A 22744-nucleotide genomic window follows, 5' to 3' on the forward strand; every position below is an offset into this window, starting at 1 on the left:
CATGAATTTTCAACATGAAAAATTTAGAGGCAAGTCTGGTAATATTTTTATCCTGGTGTTGACTATCTCCGGCCTTGAACTTCAGTTTGCAAATATTTGATATCCTGTCGCATCATAACATCCACTAAAGTTGACATTTGTTCTGAAAATAACAATAGTTACCATAGCTGCCGCTTTCTATTTTTGTGAGCATTCATCATGTGATGATTATTTGTTTTTGTTGATCTCATATTTATGTAAAATAATTGTCAGTTAGGACTTTTGTAATCAAACTGAATTAAAGGTTTTTGTAACATAAAGTTTGTTTGTTTGGGTAATTCGCTAAGTTGATTGGTGGTGTTTGGGCCCAAATATAATATTCTTCCAAACCATATTCCGTAAAATTGCTCTGGGGTAAATTTTGCTTTTTGAGATTCCATCGTTTTTTCAAAGCTTTAAAAAAAACAGTTTAGACTGAGAGCTCTTCAAAATTCTATAATGACGACAAAATTTTCGTTTGCTCTCTTTTTGGGCTGTTTGTCATGTTCAGTGTTGGACAGTGCTACAATCTACTCTTGCGAAATAGACGAAGAACATTGTATGATTTTCGTTGACACTAGTAATGGGACCCAGTATATCGACATGATCCCTCTGGTCACGACTCTTCAAACAATTTCACTTGTAGATAACAGGTTAGCTGTAAACAGGTTAGCTGTAAACAGGTATAGCTGTAAACAGGTAGCTGTGACATGTTCCATTAACATTCTGAATTCCGTTTTTCTTTAAATTTCAAAAAGTCGACTAAATATCAATAGAATATTGATTGGTTCAAGTTATACGAAATTGACAATACACTCGTTGAAAAAAATAAATGCACAAAAAGCAATTTTCATGGTAAACTGCTTATTTTCAAGCCAATTTTAGTCAATACAAAATTGGTGGTTTCTTTTCATGTATATATCAATCGATGCCTATTCATCAGAAGTATAGTAAATCTCAATTCAGAAATACTGATTGGCCTAATTACAAGAAAAATCAAGATTGAGGTCGGCCAGTTTTCTATAAGCAGCAGTTAGTTGAGTTCAACGTGAAATCTGTGCAACTTGATTATGCCTTCATCATTTCAAGCGAAAACTTAAATTGTGAAATCAACAATTTAATGATCACGTTGAACAAATTTCACGTGTAACTGAACTCACCGCTGCTTAAAGAAAACAGACTGACTTCTATCTGGATTTTTCTTCCAAGCAGTTTTTCTGAATGAAGGTTTACTATGCTTCTAATGAATATGCATCGATTGATATAATAATCGAAAGAAACCACCAATTTTGTATTTACTTAAATTTTCGTGAAAACAGGCAGTTTACCACGAAAATAGCTTTCTGTGCGTTTATTTTTGTCAACGAGTGTATTGCTTGAAAACATAAACCCCACAAATCCGTTTGCTTTTCCAGAAAGCAGTTATTCGGAAAATGCAGTAAGTTCAGTTCCACATAAAATTTGTTCAACTTGATCAAGCGAACATCAGTTTAAGCAAACTTTTGCATTCTAAACTTAGGATTTTTATGTTCAAAATGATCAGCTTCCACGTAGGACTTAACTTAGTACTTTTTACGGAAAAACTGGCATACCTCTATCTAGTTTTTTCTTTCGTTTTCTCTGGAATTTAGATCTATCGAATTTCTATCAAATTTAAATTTACTTTTAAAAGTTTTCGGAAAAGTGGAAATAACTATGTCAATGACAGTCCTCAACGTCAACAGGTAGAGCACTACATATTTTGTTGATTCGAACGATTAGTTGTTGTGCACATCATGCAGAAGACAAACCAGGCTAGAAAACTTAAAGAAATCTGGATATCAGTTATTACATTTTGGATTAATAAGCAAAATGAGAGATTCGTTTTGATAGTGCGGGTGTGTTTCTAAGAGTAGATTCTGCAAGCCTTCCTCTGGTCAACACTTCATTGTATTCTAACATTTCTTGAGAAATAATAGTTTTTCTAAATTCGCTTGGCTCTTTTGTTCTCTCCAGACGGAGTTGGAGAATTTTTACCCAGCTTGCTTCAACTGTTGCAATATTTAGTTATAACTGAAAGTTTTGAAATGAGGAGCTTTTTTGTTTTTGTTTTCCATTCCTCATTAAGGTTAGACTTCTGTTACTACTCTCATTACAACTGAATGTTTTTTAACCTCTTCGGGTTTTCTATATATTTCACAGTATCAGGGTTTACACAGGTCTTTTTCAAATTTTAAAACACGTCCATTAATTAAAGTTCAATTATTTTGAAAACGCCATTCAGATATTGGCATTAAAAATTTTTTGTCTGCAAATTAGATTCATGTCACTTTATTGTAGCTTACATGCGTTGAATTTGTCAATTTATGTGCACTTTTATTTAATTTCCTTGATTAAAAAAAATTTTATCACTGTTAGAACAAAAGAATTAAAAAATTTTCACCGCAAGATTTGACTACAAGATTTGACCGCTAAAAGATTTAACAACTTTAAGACTTTTAGATTTTTCTTTCTTTTAGATTTGAACTTTTGGGGTAAATTGAGGTAAAGTTTTGAGGGTGCGTGCAAATGAAGTTTCTTTTTTCTTCTAAAAATGTTTACATGCGATAGTTTTAAGTGCACCAACAGTTGTTGAAACCTCTCAACTAGAGGTTCCAAACCGGAGTGACTTCTGATCAGTCCGTTTTCGGGCTCATAACTGCGAATCGTCATTATTAGTCGGAAAATTTTAAAAACATTTGAAAATCTGGCCAATGGTTCGTAGTGTGTTCGATCAGAGGTCACTCCGGTCTTGTATGATCTGATTAGAGGTCAATTTGATCTAAGGCTGCCTTATCAAAGGTCATTTTGGTCATAGACTATTTGCTCAGAGGTCACTTTGGGCTATGGCTGTCTGATCAGAGGTCATTTCGGTCTGCAACCTCAAACTGTATTCTTCATTCCTCTCATTCTAATTTTTTTTTCAAAAAATTGACTCCGTCTTCAATGCGCAAAATTTCTCAACCAATGATGTCTTTGCAGGTTATATAGCTACCAGCCCTGTGGTGGAATCGACGACGCTACTGCGTGTGCGGATGCGAAGGCTTGCCAGGTTGACGGGGTTACTTACAACCCAATCGGAGATACAGACCGTCCAGTGAGTAAAATCCAAAAATCGAACTCAGATAGTGATCAGAATTCAAAACGCCCCCTGATCAAAAAAACCCATAGATAAATTTACAAAATAAATAAGAGCAGAATTCTTATTTTCAATAAATTTTGAAATAATTAAAATTTAAATATATTACAGGTAAAAAAAATACAATGAATGCCTGATTGGAGACCAAACAAAATTGATGAAAAGCTTGTTTACTAAATGTATTATCAAAGGCAGAAAGAGTTATGGTTATGCTCGCTTTCTTCGTCATCGTTGATTCTAAACCTTTGTTTTGCTTTTTCTAAAAAAATTGTTTTGCTATTTTACAGACCAATGATTCTTTTGGCATAATTTTTGCTCAGGAAAACGATACTACTAAACCTTCCCATAATGAAGGCGTTAGAAAATGACGATACTGACAAAAAAGAAAAAATGCTGGTATTTAACAATTTAAAAAATCGACGTTTTAACATTTTTAGAAAAATAAACATCTGGTTTGTAGAGTAATAATTATTTTAAAAAACAAAAAAGGGCATTAAGATGGCATTACTCCATGTCGATACAACATTAAAATATATTTGAGTGATTTGTCACACAATTTACCAATTATAATGTTTTTTAGAGATGTGAGATCAACCCAGCTACCTTGAACCCAAAAGTGGTCTATTTTGGAACTCGAGATGCGGTGAGTAATTTGAAATTGGCTCAAATTATTAATTCAGTGTGAGTATTTTGCCGGAATTCGGTCAGATTTCATCTAAAAGCTGAATCGAAGTTCAGGCACTAGAAATAGCTTTGTACATTAAGTTTTTTGTGAGTTTTTTATACTAGAAATCTGTTGCTTTCATAAAACTCTAAGGAATCTTTAGGCATTTCCGTTATTGGACCAAAGAATGTGCTCATTTTTTATCCACGCGAAATAGTATGAGAAGTAATACGAGATTTAATTGCAATGACAGCTTGTTCACAAGGTTTTATTTATGGGCTCAATAGTAAATAAAAATCTGTATAGCCATTCTTCTGGATTATTTTGGTATATGAGTTGGAATTGAAGTTTTTCCAGTTTCTCTTTTATCAGTCGGGTGGAACGAAAATTGTAAGAAAAATATCTTATTTTCTTGAGAAATGTTTAGTTTGCTGTGATTTGATGGAAATCTTATCTATAATAAATGTCATTTCGTAAGAGAAACTCAACATCCCCTCCTTGCTTCTTCACTTTTACAAATTGAAAAGTTAACCTAGCCTACAATTTTTTTAATAAAAACTCTTGGTTATCAGTGTTCCCTAGTGTGTCTTTTCTGTGCAAAACTTTAGTTTGACATCTTTCACAAGAAAATTCTTTTGATTTCACTTTTCGAGTGTCTTTTTCATTTCACGCTTTACTTTTTTTCTGAGTGATTTCATTTGCAAGCATTACTAAATTAAGTCTGTTGCTGAAAAAACTATCGCGAGAGTTTAGCGCTCATATACTGTGTAAACTAGAGGAAACTGGTTATAGACTAGAGGAGATTTACCACGATTCTAATCAGGGAGGTCGCGACGCGTCGAGCTCCTCCGTAGTCAGAATTTTTGAATCATTAAATTTCTCCAATCTATGCCCCCCTTCTAAATTGTTTGCCTCGCTCGTCGTTCGAGAGCAATTTGTCTGACATTAATTGGTTTATGTTGAAATATTGCTGTTTTTTTGAAAAATTCTACTGACTGTTTGCATACACGGCACTCCATGTATTTTTCTTACTACCAAAAAACTCATTAAACAAAAATACTTCCGGTGTAGAAGAAAAATCTTAGGAATCACAATTTTCTTCAATGGTTGAGACCAAACTCAGACCAGGAAAAGAATTATTGTAATTATAAATTTAGAAAAAAAAATCAAAATTAGAAATAAACTTTTGCTGGTTGTTTTGATATTGCAGAACAGCTCGGAAGACACTCTGAGAGGAGCGACGGTGGAATTCATTTGCAGAACTAACACAGATCCCTACTTCAACGTGGACCAGTACACCAAGATTGACAATACATATGTGTACCCCTTCTCTCTCTACGGTAAATCTACAAAATTACCCGACGAATAATCAGAAATTAACAAGAAAAAGAGCGAAATGCGGTTTGAAAAAGAAATTTTTCTTATATTTTTTTCAAATTATGCTACAGTGTTCGAAATATATGAACTAGCTTGAGAATTTTAATCCTTCGGTTATACTCGCGAAAATTGCATTACATTTGAATTAAATAAATAAGGTAGAAAAAAAATAAATTTTGAATAACCAAAATGTTGCAAATATAAAATACAACGAAAGTTAGACTGCTGCTTTTCGACGAATCAAGTTTTAATGTATTGAAACGAGGTCGCAGACGGCGTAAAACCATGATAAACAGTGTCAAACATTTTAGTCTAATGTGTTTAATTTATAATGTACATGATTTTGAAGTCGGATTTTATTAATGATCTGTTATTGGATAATAATTTTGTTAATTAACTGTTGAGTTATCCGATGGTATTATTGATAATTTTGTTCGTATTATAATGAATTATCTTAATTTTTATTTTGAGATATCTGAATTTGAAGAGTCTTGGTTGGTCAGAATTTCTTTTTTTTCAGGCTAATTTTTTAATTAAAACATCTAATTTCTACGAAAATTAACAAAAATCTCATTAATGGACAGAGAAATCACCTACGCCAGTAAAAAGAGAAATTTTTTTTGCAGCTCAACTTGTAAAACAGCTCTCCGCTTTTGTTTTCTTAAATAATAATGGAAGTTTTCCATTTTTTTAACCCATACCCATGCTTAGAGGGCACAACTAGGGCGTGCTAACTTACTTTTAACGTTCGGTATATATATATATATATATATATATATATATAATATATATATATATATATTTATATATATATATATATATATATATATATAATATATATATATATATATACATATATATATATATATATATATATATATATATATATATATATATATATATATATTTCAATATGACTGCTCCAACTTAATTGAATCTTCTGCTATTAGAATACAAAGAAGTGTTGACCAGAGGAACGCTTGCAGAATCTACTCTTAGAAACACACCCAGACTATCAAAACGAATATATAGGGAATTAATGGTAAAGTTGTCGAAATGAAAGAGAGGTGAAATAATTGGGTTTAAAACGATAATAGGTGAAACCAATATGGGTGAAACAACTAGTGCCTGATCAAAAGTTTTGGTGACCTGTTTGCATTTAGGAGCAGCCGCTTGCCCAATCGACCCTAAGAAGAGGTTAGTTAGTTTTGTTTATTTCAAAAGCCCTGCAATTTTATAATTTTTATTTTTTGAATAGCTGATCCTACCTCTCACAAAAAGATTTTAACTCAGTTGTCCTTTCAAGACAAGTTTTTAGTTGGTTTTTAATTGCTTATAAAAACAAACAAACAAATTGCTTATGAAAACAAACAAAGTAACGAAGAAAGGATAAGGTAGTTGTCTTGGATAATTATTTTGTCTTTCAATCTTTTTCAGAGCTCACTGACAACCTCATTGATCGAATCCTTAGAAAGGCAACTACGAAGGATTTCTCCAACTCGGAACCAGTTTGAAACTTATGCTGAATTGAAAACAAAAACAATAGAACCATAAAAACAAAAGTCGGACCTCAACTAAATATAAATTGACAGAAAATGTACTCGATTTCACCAATTTCTCATCCAACATATTTCACGATTACGGTTCAGTGATATTTGATATTTACTGTATTACGATTTTGCAGTTTCTAACTTCTGAATTAAATTTAACTTTTTATTAAAAGGTCTAACTGAACAATTTCAGAAGCAAGACCTCGTAAGCAAGTTTGGAAGTTTTATAGAAAATAACTGTTTGTCTCTCGATTGCCAGCGAATATAACTAAGAGCAGAACCAATATTTACAATTATTAAGTTAACGTCAAGCTGGGCACTGTTGCACGATATCGCAGGTTGAAGTTTTTTTATTTCATACAAGGATCAAATGTGTGTTTTCTTAATACAATCCTAGTCTGAAACCAAAGAATATTTATATGAATTTTGATTGATTACAATGAGATCATATATGATCTTAACCTCAATTCCCAAGAATCGTGCATCTTTTTTAACTTCCATATACGTTTTTATTTCATATCGATATGGCTCAATTATGTGATTCCCTATAACTCTTTTTGCAAAGCTGGATGCTAATGGAAAGAGTAAGTCTATCAATGTGAACAGAGTTTTGATATTAGCTTAAGTCAGTTGATACCAATAAATGCTCATTTATAAGAAACATAGGAAAATGTTTTTTTTTGCATATGGTGACTGCATTATGCGATAGATTGTGTCAATCGATGTTTTCTATGTAAAATATGTCTTTGCATGATTGCCCATATTTTTTCAATTCTTTATAATCATAGATTACCGAATATGAAATCAAACAAAATTGTTTGATGGATGAGTTGGGATGCTATTGTGGTTTCCTCATAATAACAAATTATAACAAGTTCTCTGAAAATGAAATGGGAACATGCGATTATCTCGCAAGATTTAAAAGGTATCATGTAGGATTTTTTCACAATAAACAGTATTTTTTTCTTCAAAATCCTATATTTCGAGCTAATCTTTCAGCAAATACTAAATGAGTCCGAAAACACCTCACGCACAACCAGCATCTTATGCGAAAGACAATTGTCATCATTAATTTTCATATTTCTCTTGTTAGTGTGCTTTAGTGTGTAAAAACTGAATTGTGCGCTTGTTTTTTAAAAATTTTCAGAACGTGAAAAAACTTATCCCAATAATTAAAGTAATTTGTGTGTTTCCAAGAACGGTTGAAACAAAATTTGAAGCTGAAGGAAACGTGGATATACCTCATTTTGAATAGATATATTGTAAGATTTTGCTAAAGACCGGCATAGTATTAAGAGATAGCCATTGATCTTGCAAAGATTTTCATTATAAATTTTCATCCCGCGAATGTCAAATCTTCTCCGATCACGCTTGAATCAGCAGTTGACATCTTTCTATTACCAATTTTGTCATTTGAACGCATTTAAAACACGTTATTCTGGAAGTTTTGCATAAATTTATGAACAAAACTCTTCAGGTAGAAAAAATGGTTCTCAAACTTTGCAAAAGAAGACATTGATTAAAAAATTCAACTTTGAATCCTTTTTCGACTGTATCCGTTTCGTCCGTTGCTAATGTGTGGGACACGCGACTTCAAAAGAATTTCGTGCTTTTTTTCATCTTTCAAGTTTTTAGAAGACTCAGATTTCCAAACAATTTTGCTTTTTATGTAAAATAAAATTTTAAGCATTCATACCACTTTCAATTTACTGACGATATGAACAAAAAATCTAGAAATTAATTTGGTTGATTTTCAATTGTTATCAAAAAACCATCTCAAACAATGAGACAACAGTTTCAAGAGAAAATTGAGTGAAGTTTCGAGCAGCTACGTTAGCATCATTGCGCTTAAACTTAATTTTAACGCAATAAAAGTAATTCAATGATTTCTTTTTCAACGCAATAATTTTTTCTCTATTTAGCAATGAAATTTAGTTTTTACGCCAAAACAATGAAAAAAGATTGAGAAACCATTTTAAAGCTCAACAATAAAACAAGCTTGACTAAACCTAAAATGTATCAATTCTTACTTCTAGAGTTCTCTACAATAGTCTGCTATAAAATTACAACGGAGAAGCACGTTATTATGCTTCATTCTAAACAATTTAACGTAAAAACATCATTGACGGCTTAAAGGTAAGGTCTTGAAAGCATCGGCAATGTAAACAGCCTAAGTTTCCACAACTTAAACTGACGCAATTGCAACAAAAATAGCAGTTTACAGAGCAGCTTTTTTTGCCTAAATTCAACGTTAACATTTTTTGGTTGAATTAAATGGAATAAAATTTCCAGTTTTGTGTTTTAAACTTATAAGTTTTGTGAGTTTCTTAGAAATGAAACTGACACTTTTTCAACAATTCGATAATTAGTTTTCAGGATAAAAATTCCGTACTCTTTATTGCACTTTTTTCTATGAAGACGTTGCTAACTTATGCTCTATATATAAGATTCTTTTCTTGTCATTCTAGATATCTACACTATATGTGAGAAGATATTCTATTATTTTAGATTTCTATACGAAAACTTCAGCTATTTAGTTTAATTTATCTAATGGGATTATGTGCAGTAAAATTTATTCGTCTTGGTGAACAGTCGGAACCTTCTACCACAAATTTAGGTGCGCGTGTAAAATAAGTTCTGCTCCAATTTAACCACTTACTATTGTGAAAAATTTAGATTCTCAAGTAGACCACTAAATTTATTACATGTGATCAAACAATTTTTTGCTTGCTTATTTCATTGATCATCAATCGCCAATACCGATATTAATTTATCAAAAGTTATCTTCCGTTGTCATTCGATTGTTGTTAGCATTTTAGCTAAAAGTGCATCATTTCACACGTTCTGGTAACCTGGGTAATCGAAAGCAGCGCTTATTCAGAAGCTCCAAGATTATTATGAATTAGATCGAGTTCGCGTGAACTTTTGTTCATTTTATATCCTGTCCCATAAAGTTAAAATAATCGAACGTTCGAAAAACGCAAAAACTTGTGATTGAGCATGCAGATGAGCAATTAGGTCAGTGTTTTTTTTAAAAAAAAAGAATATTTCAACTTTTTTGGACACGCTATACTATTCCTATCCTCAAGTGCGCCAAAAAGCCAAGTTCATCACCTGTATTTCTCCGTTAAAATGGTTCCCACGTGCCTAAGGGGGACCCTTGTACCATGCAGTCCCAAGTTTTAATTCATGGGCTTCTTCTGTACCTCTATTAGAAGTGCGGGCCTACACATGCTGCCCACTCTATGTGGAGGTATCCAATTGTCGATAAACAGAGCTCTGCGCCTATTAATGGGTTAAGTATCTTAAACTAATTTGTTATAATCAGTTGTATGATCAACATCGCCCGATAGAGAACCCGTCGCCCGAAAGTGCATACAGACTAACTATACTAAAAATTAAATGTCGCTTTGCATCAACACGAGATACTTATCTAATGTTTTTGCACAAGATTCGCATTAGTATTTTTTTTTGAAATTTTTATGCACTGTTTATGTCGTGTTCATTTATTATTCAATCTTTTTTGACAGCTACTTCGTCACGCGCATTTCTGCTCTTTTTAACACTAGCGATAAACCTTGGTGACGTCATTGGGTTGAGGACACGTTCAGACGTCTTCTGGCGTCGTTTGATGATGTTTCCCAAAACAAAAGGCTGCTTTTGAAGATCAGAGGACTAATTTCGCCCAGTGTAACATGACCCGCATACCCAAACTAAAAGGGTCTTTGATCATACAGCTTCTCTTTCAACATAAGAAAAGCCCCCTGGCATAAATAGGGTCTGACGTAGAAACACAGTTTGTGAGTTTGCAATATACAGGCGTCTGGGGTCAAGAGACACGTTTGAGTCAATATAGGTCCCTAAATAGATAGCCCAGTTATCCGTCTCAGAGGCTGCCGTGGTAGTAAACGTGTAACTGAGGTTGATGATACTTATAGTGATGTTGCACAGGAGGGGGGGGGGGGGCTTGACACCTATTTGGTATAGTAATATTTCAAACCTCTGACGCGGTTCCTAGAACCTAGCATATTTCTGTAAGCTTAGAATTCAATGTGTTTTTGCGGTAAATTTAATTACGATGTTGTAATTATGATGTTTCAAAGAAAGGGGTTAAGTGTTCCGTCCATAGGGTGCATCATAACCTCTTTCTTCAGGTTCTATTTTAAAAAGAGAGGAAGGAGAAACTAATGGAAAGAAAAAAATCTGGTCACGCGGTGTCATTGAGGGACCATGGGATCATCTTGGAGTCTAGAATAACAAGTCGCGTGTTGGTCGTGACGCGAGCGTCTCTGAGTTACCACGGTTGGACTCCGTCAGTACGTTTGGCCAGTGTTAGAACGGAGGGTGGGTTCCAAGTACATGTGAAAAAAAATGTTCTCTGAAAATTTTGGAAAGTGAAAATTGTAAAGTCAGACACTACTTGTTTTTTTGTTCTGAGATATCAACTCAAAGCATTCTCTTCGGGGACAGTAAAAAACAGTGAACTTAGCGTTTTTTTAACATATTGGAATTCTAACATTCTCAAGCTGTGTTAGCTGCTGCTTTTTTCTCCAAAAGCATGCCAGACTCTCCTCTGCATTCCATCAAATCAAGGAATAATAGAATAATACGAATAATGCTACGCTGTCTTATGAGATCTGGCACGAATTTTGTAAGAGTCTTGAAAGATTACTCAGCTTCATGCAGTTTTCTTGAAGATATCTGCAAGATAATCGTCAAAGTTTTTCAACGTTTTCAAAAAAAGCGTTGAACGTTCGTGCTGAGTAATGGTCAAATCCAGTCATTGCTTGATCATTGGTTTTTTTGGTATTTCTGACGTCTAGAGACGCATTACTATGCAAAAGTATGGCTTAACTCAAGCGAGGGCAAATCTGACGCCGGTGCAAGTGGTTTCCTATAACAATCTTAGAACATGCAAAAATATTGATTCCTACAACGTCACGGGTTTCCAACAAAATCAGAAATTGAGCCATCACAAGCCATGCTAGAGGCTGTTTTGTGCTGTTTTTGAAGTGGCCATATAAAACTGTCTCGCCGTTTCCCTAAATGCGCCACAATTTGAATTCAATAACAAAATAAACGAATGAAAATTTGCGTGTTTTATTTGTTTGTTAAAACTAGTTACAAAAACGTTCATGCTTTCAAACACATATATACACACATCTTTTAAACACATGCTACAAAATCCAGTTGTGCTGTTGACCATAATCTCGATAATGTCGGCCCAATTTGAAGTCATGCAGACTGGCGGTGGAGGACCAGTCTGTTATACAGAACATTCCTCGAACTGGTTATTTTCCTCTTTAAATGCCGTTGCATGTATCATATCGAAAAAAACAGTTTAAACGAACTTTCTGTTTCACACAAGCAAGCTCTTTATATATCACTCTACTTAGATAAGGCCTTAATCTTCTAAATCTGTCTTACTTTCGTTATTTTAATCATTGATCGCCAATTCATTTTGAGGCCCCCAAAAATTTAAAAGAGACTCGAGCCATAAAAAACAAATATACTAAAATGCTAAGAGCAATGCGGTAAGAAAATGAAGAGGGTTTTCGCTTAACACGCAGAAAAATGTGGATGATAGACGAGAAGGGATTCTAGGGAGAATGGTATTTCGCAAGCGTCCCATGATCACAAGAATTAAACTCAATTATGGAAATTTCAAGCTTTTATATTACAATATGATAATAAAATTTCGATTGTTTATCATTTTTTTTTAATTTCTGACAAAATTTTAGACCAAAAATTCCAGAAACAATGTAGTTTTCCACTATTACACGATCAACGTCATTTTAGGCGTAATCAAATTGGAATTTTCTCAACCTCGATAAAATTGACCTTCAACCTGAACTTAAATAATGAAACATCCGGTTTGAACATTCACAAAATTATGATTTTATTTATTTTATCAATATTGACAGCAACATTCATAGCAGCCGCTTTTTCTAAATGTCGACACCAAGTTGACTTAGTTAGTTTTAATTAAGTTAAACTGCTGTTCACCTGTCTAAATTATTCGAGTTCATTCCCATTATACCTTTCTTCTAGTGACATTAGCGCTCAAAACAAATAATAGTTCTAAAACAACGCCAAAAATACCTGCTAACGTGTATAATGTTAGTATAGAAAACTTTATAAACAAATCTAAACAAACAAAACCAAATTCTAACGGTTTGGTATTTTCTTAGCAATTCGCTTTATGGACTCAAACATCCGGCTTTGAGAGCTCATTAATTAGGTTCAATTAAAACAGAAAACAGTTTTAACGACCAAAAATGGGACCAATTTTTGCCAGTTTTCTTTTCTTGGCGTTTTTGTCAATTTCAGCGTCGTCAAGTACTACTACCTACTCGTGTGAAATCAACGAAAAACATTGCATGATTTTTCTAGACACAAGTAACGGGACCCAGTACATAGACCTGATACCTCTGGTCACGACCCTGCAGGCGAAATCGCAATCGGATGGCAGGTTAGTTTGATGATAATTACCCAGGTCGGATAATTACTGTTTGTCCTCTTTTATGATGCAGAACCTTATTATTGTTCAATTAGAGTGTCTAAACTATTTAATTTCGTTTCATAGGCTCTTTTTACTGCTCAAGACCACAAAAAAATTCTAGGCTACTTTTACACGACACTCTTTTTTGAAATTTTTTAGTGGAATCCGGGATTAGCCAGGATTAAAAACACACCATAAAAGAACGGAAACAACGTAAAGTTAATGTACAGTTAATGGGAGACAGTATTGACTTCTAACTGTCCATTTTATGACCGTCGATTAGTCATATTTTGGGTACTTCTCAGTAAAATATTTTCAAACACTTTCAAGAAACTACGAGATTCATATCACCTAAAGCTAAATATTGCGAGTTTTGTTAATAATTACTTAAGTCAAAATTTCGTTATTAAATTTTCAGGGGTTATGATATACGTAAAAGTCGCTCTTCTGCAACTTGAATTGTCGTACTGATCCAAAAATAGTAATTCATGGGAATCGTCAGCAATTGTTTACCAATTTGGGTTTTTGTTTATAATTGTTAATTTGGCACGTTGTTAAAATGCATTTCAGAAAATTGAGACAAATGAAGGAAAGTATACGCCCAGCAAAAGGCACTGTTTGCACTTAATGATTGATAGACCAACTAGTTGCATAGTCAGCTAGTTGTTTTAAAATTTCCAAAACTCACTTTAAAAAGCCATTAGAAAACGGTGTCTGAGTTAAACCGTGGTCAAATCTTCATAAAAAATCCACAAGCCGACCCTGATAACTTATGAGTTGTAATTTTTCTGAAAAAAGTTTCTCGGAATGTTTTCACTACTTTTTTGCTCCAGATTTGGAAATACTCATTTTTTTAAAAAGACCATTCATTATGATTCAGAATTTTGTTGGCCTCTGATAATTTTGGTAAATTGTACCGCACTGAAGATTGTTAAAGATTTTTGGTTGTCTATAACGCAAAATGGCTCGTCAAGCAGAAAAATTTTTGTTTTTCTATGGTCCAGAATATTGGGAACGCAAAAAAGCATGGACGAATTAAGCAGCTGTACTGTAAAGAGTAAGTATATTTGAATTATACAGTGTCTAAGCAAGCAGGTTAAGCTATTTTGCGCCTATTTATCGCAAATTTTAAAAAATGTTTACATCTGAAGAAACTATGTGCTCATTGTGTTTGTTAATGGACATTCTCAAGCAGATTAGATATGCATTTTCACCTTAGTTACATAAATTTCTCAATAATAGAGACTAAAAAAAGATTTTCCGGAGCAGTGTAGTTATTTACATAAAGAATCTGATTACTTAATCACATCAACAAACGGATATAGATTTCTAAGATGAAGAGACTGCTCACATATATATTCATAATCAGTGAAAAAATTAAGATAGGAGATAAATTTTAGAAGAATGATTTTACTTGGGAGCCTGTATTTGACAAAATCGGGCATTCTCCCCTAATTTCCCGGTTTTAACTAACTTTTCGGAAAAAATCGTAGCAATAGAAGAAGTTATTTGCAGAATTATCAACATAGAAGAACTTGAATTTAGTATAGCTCATTCCACTAATTTATTTTTTTCGAATCAATTGAGCTTGACTTTCTTTTGATTAGTTAAAAATTACACCAACGTCAGACTGCGTCTACGTTGGGTTTGAATTCGATTTCTAAGACATTGAAAAAGATCTTCAGTGCTTGGTCCCATGTATAGGGTTGTGCTTTGTCTAAAAACCGGATGAAACAGATAAAAACCGTAGCTCACATTTATTATCTGAATTAAAAATAAGACAAAAAAGTCATTTCTTTCTTCTTTCTTGAAACATTTCTTTCTTGTCGATCAAAAATGCTTCAAAATGTTGTCGCTTTTTCAAGAAAGGCAAAATATTGCAGGAAAAATAGAAATTTTTAAAATTTTAGCGGGACTTTTCATAGAATTCCATCTCGTTTATGTTTCATTGGGAGTCACGTGCAGTCTTTGAACTCGATCTACCATCCGGTATTCTAGCAAATAAACCTTTGGTTTATTTTCAATTATAAAGTCCCTCGCTTTACGCTTTTTGTTTGATTAAGTTTGAACCTAAACATTGAGTGAAAACTTCTGTTGCTTGCAAAGTTTGCCATCATCTTTAATTACAAAGAATAATTTTGTTTTTTTTTGCGAGTTAATCTGCTATTTTAAGACAAATTTTGACTTGTTTATCTCAGTCTCAAATAAAAAAGTAACAGTTTTTACCAAAGCTCTTTTAAATATTGAAAAGAATTTAAGCTATAGCAACAAATTGATATAAAGTGGAAACCAGAAATAAGACACCCGAATTCAATACTTTTAAGTAAACTAATAAAAATTACAAGGACACACTAAATCACGACACTTTTATATAAACTAAAAGAAAATAATTTTCTTAAAAAAAATTAATTCATAGTAGCAATGGCAATTACTTCGACCCATTTGATAATTGTGGGGTTTCTGTCATACAATTTAATGATTTCGGCAGCTGGCAGTTTTACAATTAAACCTGCTACTACCCCTAGCAGCCTTAATATCAGTTACACAGTCACGACTACTCAACCTACTACTAATATTACCACTACTGCTCTTTTTAACACTACTACTAATACTACTACAGCTACTACTACTATTACGCCTGATCCGACATGTGAAATAGATGAGAATCACTGTATGATTTTCATTGACACGACCAACGGCACCCAATATATAGACCTAAACCCTATAACGTCTGCACTTCAGTCAGAATCAAAGACAGATGGCAGGTAACATAAAATGAAATGCTGAGAAAACTTTTACTTTTAAAAGCAATCTACCAAAAAAATTGAGTTTTCCTCATAAAGATGTCGAGTCTGTTCTCCCGCTTATAAACCCTCCCCCCCCCCCCCCCGCTCATTTACAACACCACGCAAGTTTGATTATAGCAAATTTGGTTTAAATCATCAGTAATCCGGAAAAAATCAAAAAATCACCACAATCTGCTAGCAAAATCTTGAGTTGGGAAAAATATTCACAGACTTTATCAGAGTTTGAACTTGACCCAAGCACATAGCCAGTTTTAATGAGTGTAATAATTACTACAAATAAATATATTAAATTAATAATAAATATTATAAATATAAGATATTTTAGCACTCGTGTGTCTCCACTTTTGCTACAGATGACAATACATAAAAAGTTGGAGTGTTAAACATTTTGATTAGTAGAAAATACGATTAGTAGAACCAACAAAAATTTTTGAGATCAAAAGTCAACTGAAAAAAAATCTCCAAAAATGAGAGATGGAGAAAAAAACCATGTTCAAATGGAGAAAACGAAATTTTTTGGTCACGAAACACGAAGTCGTTCCATGAAACAAAAACATCAGGAGTTTTTTTAACTTTGAAATCGGTATCCAAAATTTTAAGGCATTAGATATTAACTGTTTTAGTAATTATGAAGGAGTGTGAGTTTGCGCAACCGGCTGCTGCTTACATTTTATCAAGTTTTTGTTAAAGTTTTTGTTTAAATTTCTTGGAGAAACTGCAAATTTAAGAGTTATTGGTTGTTGTTTTATTACTTGTTGTCTACGACTTTTGTTATTTTTGGTTATCTCGATTGAGCGTTTTGTTTGTTTGTTGGATATGTTGAGATGAAAGTTTTTTTTGTTGCATATCCATATAAGAGTACAACACGGATCAAGGATTTCTTTCATTTTTTTACGATTTCTTACAGTTCTTAAGCACTATTTTCTCGTTGTATAATCACTTTATTACGCAACTTTCTAGGCCGTAGAGCAACTGCTTGATTTGTAAAAACCAATATAAACAGTTTGGGACGATATCAGTTGGATATTTTGATTTTGACGCAATATTTTGTCTTTTGTTCGGAAAATTATTTGCTTCTACCAGTCTTAACTTCAGAAAAATTTTCTACCCGCGTTAAATTCTTTTGACATTTGATCGAGTTTGTGAAAATCACTTCTGAAACACAACACTGGTTCATTTGGCAATAATTAAGTTTTTTGTTGAGTCTCTAATACCTACTTCACAAAAAGTACACTTTGAACACTAAACGTACATACACTATTGGATTTTTATGAGCAATGACTGCAGCTCCAAACCAAATAGTAGGAACTTATGTCTCAAGTTTTGTTTTTAATTATTCGAGTTCCAATTTAAAAACCAATTTATATTAGGACTCATCTTACAACAAATGTTTATTTGAAAAATGTGTATTCTTAAGCTGCAAGTAGTAATGCGAGTGTCTCCAGAACTCAACGGGGGGAGGGCGCTGTTTTGCTTAATAAGATTTGTTATCACACTTTCGTGATTTTTAAAGTCAAATTAGAGTAGCGATTTTGGTCAAGCCGAAACAGGAAGTGAAGCAAAAAAAGCGAGTGGTTTTGCGGCAAAAATTTTCACTACAATTTTAAAGTTCGGCGGCAAGAAAACGGTGTTTGATCAACAGTTATTTTTCTCGCTTGTAGTTTTTTTGTTCACATGTAGTCAATCGGTTTCAACTTTTACAGTTGTTTTTTTTTAATTTTTTTAGGATTAAATTTTCAAAATTCTTTTAATAACCCTTCCATAGTGCGTCTTGTTCTATTTATTGTTTAGCTAAAGAAAATGTTTTAAATTGTAGCTAAAGAATTTAATCCTGATATGTTTTTCATTTATGTTTAATTGCATTTGTCGTGTTAAGTTTGTTTATATTTACAAAACAGAGAAAATTGGTTGGAAATCAATGAAAAAATGAATATTTGCAGCGTAATGATTATCAGAAGTTTCGTTTCCTTCATCAGAGTGTAGAAATAAAGACACCAACATACCTTTTGTATCGTATAGCTTCCCAAAATTTTATGGAAAAAGTTGCATTTTACCATTAAAGTCGAATAGAAGGCAGTTGGGTGGTATGACTTTGGTAATACTTTGCTGAATTTTGTGTATTTCTTTTTGTAAAATTGTGTTTTATATGGCTGTAGACCCTGTTTAATTACCAGATTAGCAAATTAAACACAGAACTTGCATTTTAATTTTTGTCTAAGATGCTCTTTAGGATTAAATAATGATGCTTGAATGTAGTATCTAAAATTGTGCTTATGCTAAAATAAATTTTTAATATACATTTTAGATATACATTTTTTACTAGATATACATTTTTTAAATATCCTTGTTCGAGGACATATTGTAATGCAAAAAATTTTGTTCCTAAAGAAGTGATCATCAGCAATTTTATCAGCAATTTTCAAATACTTTTTCAAACATTGCTTTGAAAAAAATACTTAATTTTTTCCCCAGTTTTTTTTCCTTTTCGGTCAATTTTAGAAGCTCCAAAGTTCTAAAATTTATCGTTGGTGTGAATTTCCCAGTTTCTCCTGAAACTCTGAGCATAATACAAAAAGGCACACATAACACTTTTTGTATCTATTCTGTTTCAGTCACAGTATGTTTTATGCCCCCATTTACGATTTATGTGTTGTTATAAAGAAGGTTACCAAGTAAAAATTACCAAGTGCGCCTGGGGTGTAAATTTTGTTGCCCACTCTGCTCTGGGGGGCGGGGGTATATCCCACTTTTTGGTCATCTGTTGTCAACACTGTTAATGTTAAATTTTATCATGATCAGCCTACGAATCATGGACAAAGCGAAATGTAGAATTTACTGCACAGCGCTGATTGTTTCTCTGAAATCATATCAGTCTATTTTTCTAGGTATTACTATTATATGCCGTGCGGTGGACTACCCTCTACTCCATCAAGTTCATGTGAGGGTTCTAAGGCGTGTCAGGACGACGACGGAAACTACAACCCAATTGGCGATATAGATCGACCAGTCAGTGAAATCAAACAAACAACCTAACAAACATCAATCACGTTTATTAACCTTATTTGGACAAGAAACGGATAATTCAACACTTCTATAAATTTATATAAGAAATCTATTAAGTATATCAAGTCTTGTGAAGTATATAGTTTGCAATTCCCATTATAAAATGCGAAGATCCGGAAGTTATTAGGTAACTTGTTCGAGCAAATTTTCATCATCGAAATTTGGTGGAGAGAGTTGAAAAATTGAGAAGATAAGCTTTTTTACCGCTCGTTGGTTTAATGTTTTCTAAACAAGAAACGCTAGTAGAACAACAGAGAAAATTTTCAGGCAAAGAATGCAAAAAATGTTTGTTTTTTATTTACCGGTATTATTTGTTTATATTATCAACGTATTCTATTTGTTTAGAGGTGTGAAATAAACCTGGCCACTTCCAACCCAAAGGTGGTCTATTTCGGAACCCAAGAATCGGTGAGTTAACTTCTTCGACATCATTCAACGACATAATCGTACTTAAAATGTTAACAGGTTGAAGCAAAATTTTATAGTAATATAACCGTTTCAATTGCATAAGTCGTTTGCCGGCCTCGAAAATTTACAATCAAAAATTTTCGGTATCTTTTGAATTATTTTTTCAGAAAAAAAATTATATTTTTTTCCTGCAAATAATTCTCGGAATTTCTTCGGAAATTTTAGAGATTTCATACGTCTGAAGCCGAACATAGCAGTGAAAGTAAACATTTCTAGCGTTGTTTGTGCGCAATGCCAAAATTAAATAGAAACTGGCCAATAACATTGACAAAAAGAGAATAATTTAAAATCAAACGTTGAAACAGCAACAATGTGATTAACATGCTGTTATATAAAAAAAAGTTAAGGAAATATGAATTAATTTTCAATCAAAAACATTATTTATGTTAGTACTTAAACTACAGTTGAAAGAGGTATTCAGTTTGTATTGCTTGGAAGACTTAGATTGTCAACCGTATGGAAAACATCCGTATCTTAGAAATTAGTTTTGTGCATAGTTTCTGTTCGTTATGCATAACTTCAGGTCTTTAGCTTTCTTTCCTATCATTCATTCTATATTAACATAATTAAATTGTATCCCAATAAAACTCCTACGATCTGAAGACAGTTTCAAAATACTCCAAAATGGCACACCCGAAACCTATGAGCAATGACCACATAAAAGGAAGAAAAATGCTGTAAAGTTTCTAGTCCGCAACTGCGTTTTGATGAATGCATTTATTAGAAATTGAAATGTACTTTATGATGTATTAAAAAAAGTTTCACTAGATCTACATTTCATCACAAAATAAGGCGATACAAGCTGGCAAAGCAATTTCCCTCCGCCCAATAAAAAAGACATCAAGTACAACGCTGTCTTTAAATACATATTGCGGAACAATTTTTGTTATTTTTGTTTTTTTTTAATTATTAAAATCTCAATTGCTTTGTACAAAAAAGTACATCTAATTTTGTTCATTTTATAGTTACTATATCTCTTACAGATCAGAATCTCTAAATCCACAACTTTCTTCCTAAAACCAGGCTTGCTTCAGACAATTTTTTGAAGGAGCAATTATATAAAAAAACGTTTACGCTAACTGATTTTCTTCTTTTTGGACAATTTGAGTTTTAAAAATTGAGTACCTAAATCCATTAACAGCCACAATTTCTGTCACGGCATATATTTTAGGATTAGTATCGAGGCAGACAAGTGCCCGCCTAGATTCAAGAGTTAACAAATTTGTAAAAATCATAAACAATGTATCACAACGATGCTAAAATATGTCAGTTTGTCTCAATCAGATCAGTTGAGTAAAAATAAAAATTAAATCTTTAATTTGCAGAATCCTGTTTCGTCACATTAAAGAGTTTCTGATCAAGTTATTTGTCAAAAAATGTATGTCATTTTTTAATTAATTTTTCTGAGTTCCTATTTCGTTTCGTCTCAGCAAAATTCTGTTTTTGTGAAAAAAGGGAATAATTTTCCTTAAAAAAGAAATGATTGGGAGACAAAATTCTTTATAAAATAACTATATGAGGAACGGATAGAGAGTTTTAAACTCTGCTACTTCTTATTGTTCACTAAAAATTTGACATCTGAATTTTTAAATTTTTTTTCTAAGCAAGAAAAGAGATACAAAGCAAATTATTATTTACATATTTAGTTTTAAACTGGATATAGTTTATTAGTCGTTAAAACGATCGATTTCGAAATAGTACAAATCATTTTTGGCCTGAGCATTTTGAGGAAATTCTATAAAATTGCAGGTATCCGTTAAAATCTTTCCCACAGTAGTTTCTAGGTTCTATGTTATATTTATATTTGAATTGTTGCTCAGAACAAATTGAGGATAGAAACACTAACATTTGTCGTGTAGTATAGCAGAAAAACAATATGTAATGAATTTTGATAGGAAATATTTGATTTTAGCGTAAATTTAGATGGAGCTCAAAATTGAAGGACTCTCTAGTTTTTTTTCTATATTTTTGACTGCGCAAATTTCTTCAATTTTATGAAATTTAAAAAACAATTTCGGTGGCCTTTTTGATTTTGCATTCTGAATTAAAAAAAAACTGTGCGTTCTCAAATTTTTCTCCAATACCCATCCAGAAGCAGCGTGGTTACTGTCGAATGCAAAATTGGGTATTTTTTCTAACACGCAATACTTCATGCGAATCTCATTTTCCTATTTTAAATTTTTTGATCAAAAAAATACTTTTTAACGCTCGTCAATTGTTCTACTTACTCTCTTTTTGGCAACAAGAATCTTGCCTTTTTTTCAAAAAAAATCTGCTTTCCCTTTCAATCAACAAAAATTTTGACTTCCAAATAAAAGAAGTGAAAACAGAAAATTGAAAAATCCCCCTTTAAAACTACTAAAAAATACGGCTTAATCAAAATTTGCCATTTTTGATGTTTCATCAAATCTTTTTGTTTAGTAAAAGGGATTCAGTATTTCTTATAATTAAGAAAAAACCACGATAAAAAAACCACATTAGAAAGTTTAAGGTGAAAAAACCACAATAGAAAAAATCTTTGAAAAGATTGTTTAACAAAAATTTTTTACTAAAGAGAGAAAAAGAAAGTGTTATGCTGTTTGTTTTAATTTTCCAGGGCAGTTCTGGCTACACTCTAAGAGGAGTTTCAGTGGAGTTCGTCTGCCAGTCAAACTCGGATCCTTATTTCTACGTGGACCAGTACACTAAGATTGGAAACACATACATCTATCCATTCTCTCTCTACGGTAATAAAACCTACTTGACCACCCCCCCCCGCCGCCACCCCACCCCCTTTAGGCATAAATAAATTCATGCACAGTGGGCACGCGTTTTATTTTTCAAATTTACTGCACAAAATATATACAACATACGCACTTTGCATGTGAGTGATTTTTTTGGCCAAAAGATTTTTTGGGGGGGGCGGGCGGAAATGGCACAATTTTTGTTTCTTGAGCGTGTGTGATCAAATTGAGACTCGTATCTGGTTATCGTTACGAGCAAACGCCCCTACTAAACAAAGTGGACCAAAACGTATCTTAATACATGTAAATTATACTATAATAAAATATTATAATTGGTATTATACTTTACAATGCCGTTGTTTCAAATTTTGGCTCGTAAAGAAGAGAAGAAGATAATAAGCCAACACCCCCCCCC

At 32.7% G+C, this 22744-nt stretch overlaps 2 protein-coding genes across 2 annotated transcripts; both read left to right on the forward strand.

Annotated features, from left to right (window-relative positions):
* Nucleotides 1-248: 248 nt before the first annotated feature.
* LOC142358521 (uncharacterized) lies at nucleotides 249-6945 on the forward strand. The gene is made up of 6 exons (XM_075409915.1): nucleotides 249-671; nucleotides 3019-3133; nucleotides 3756-3818; nucleotides 5050-5179; nucleotides 6380-6413; nucleotides 6654-6945. Exons 1-6 carry the CDS (start codon nucleotides 478-480, stop codon nucleotides 6661-6663), a joined length of 546 nt encoding a protein of 181 aa, XP_075266030.1. The 5' UTR covers nucleotides 249-477; the 3' UTR covers nucleotides 6664-6945.
* Nucleotides 6946-12900: 5955 nt separating this feature from the next.
* On the forward strand, nucleotides 12901-22332 carry LOC142358522 (uncharacterized; the record flags this gene model as incomplete). The annotated part of the gene is made up of 4 exons (XM_075409916.1): nucleotides 12901-13238; nucleotides 18961-19081; nucleotides 19484-19546; nucleotides 22203-22332. Coding segments are annotated over exons 1-4 (508 nt in total), but the record flags the coding sequence as incomplete, so codon positions are not given.
* Nucleotides 22333-22744: the final 412 nt, after the last annotated feature.

This window comes from Convolutriloba macropyga, unplaced genomic scaffold, assembly GCF_964194025.1.
Source record: "Convolutriloba macropyga unplaced genomic scaffold, txConMacr16.3 SCAFFOLD_2048, whole genome shotgun sequence".
In the NCBI taxonomy this organism is placed as follows: domain Eukaryota; kingdom Metazoa; phylum Xenacoelomorpha; order Acoela; family Convolutidae; genus Convolutriloba; species Convolutriloba macropyga.

Excerpts from the sequence above, each read along its gene's own strand:
- LOC142358521 (XM_075409915.1), top strand. The coding sequence starts at position 478 with ATGACGACAAAATTTTCGTTTGCTCTCTTTTTGGGCTGTTTGTCATGT. Across the intron at positions 3,134-3,755 it reads TCGGAGATACAGACCGTCCA|AGATGTGAGATCAACCCAGC; the intron begins GTGAGTAAAATC and ends AATGTTTTTTAG. Across the intron at positions 3,819-5,049 it reads ATTTTGGAACTCGAGATGCG|AACAGCTCGGAAGACACTCT; the intron begins GTGAGTAATTTG and ends TTGATATTGCAG.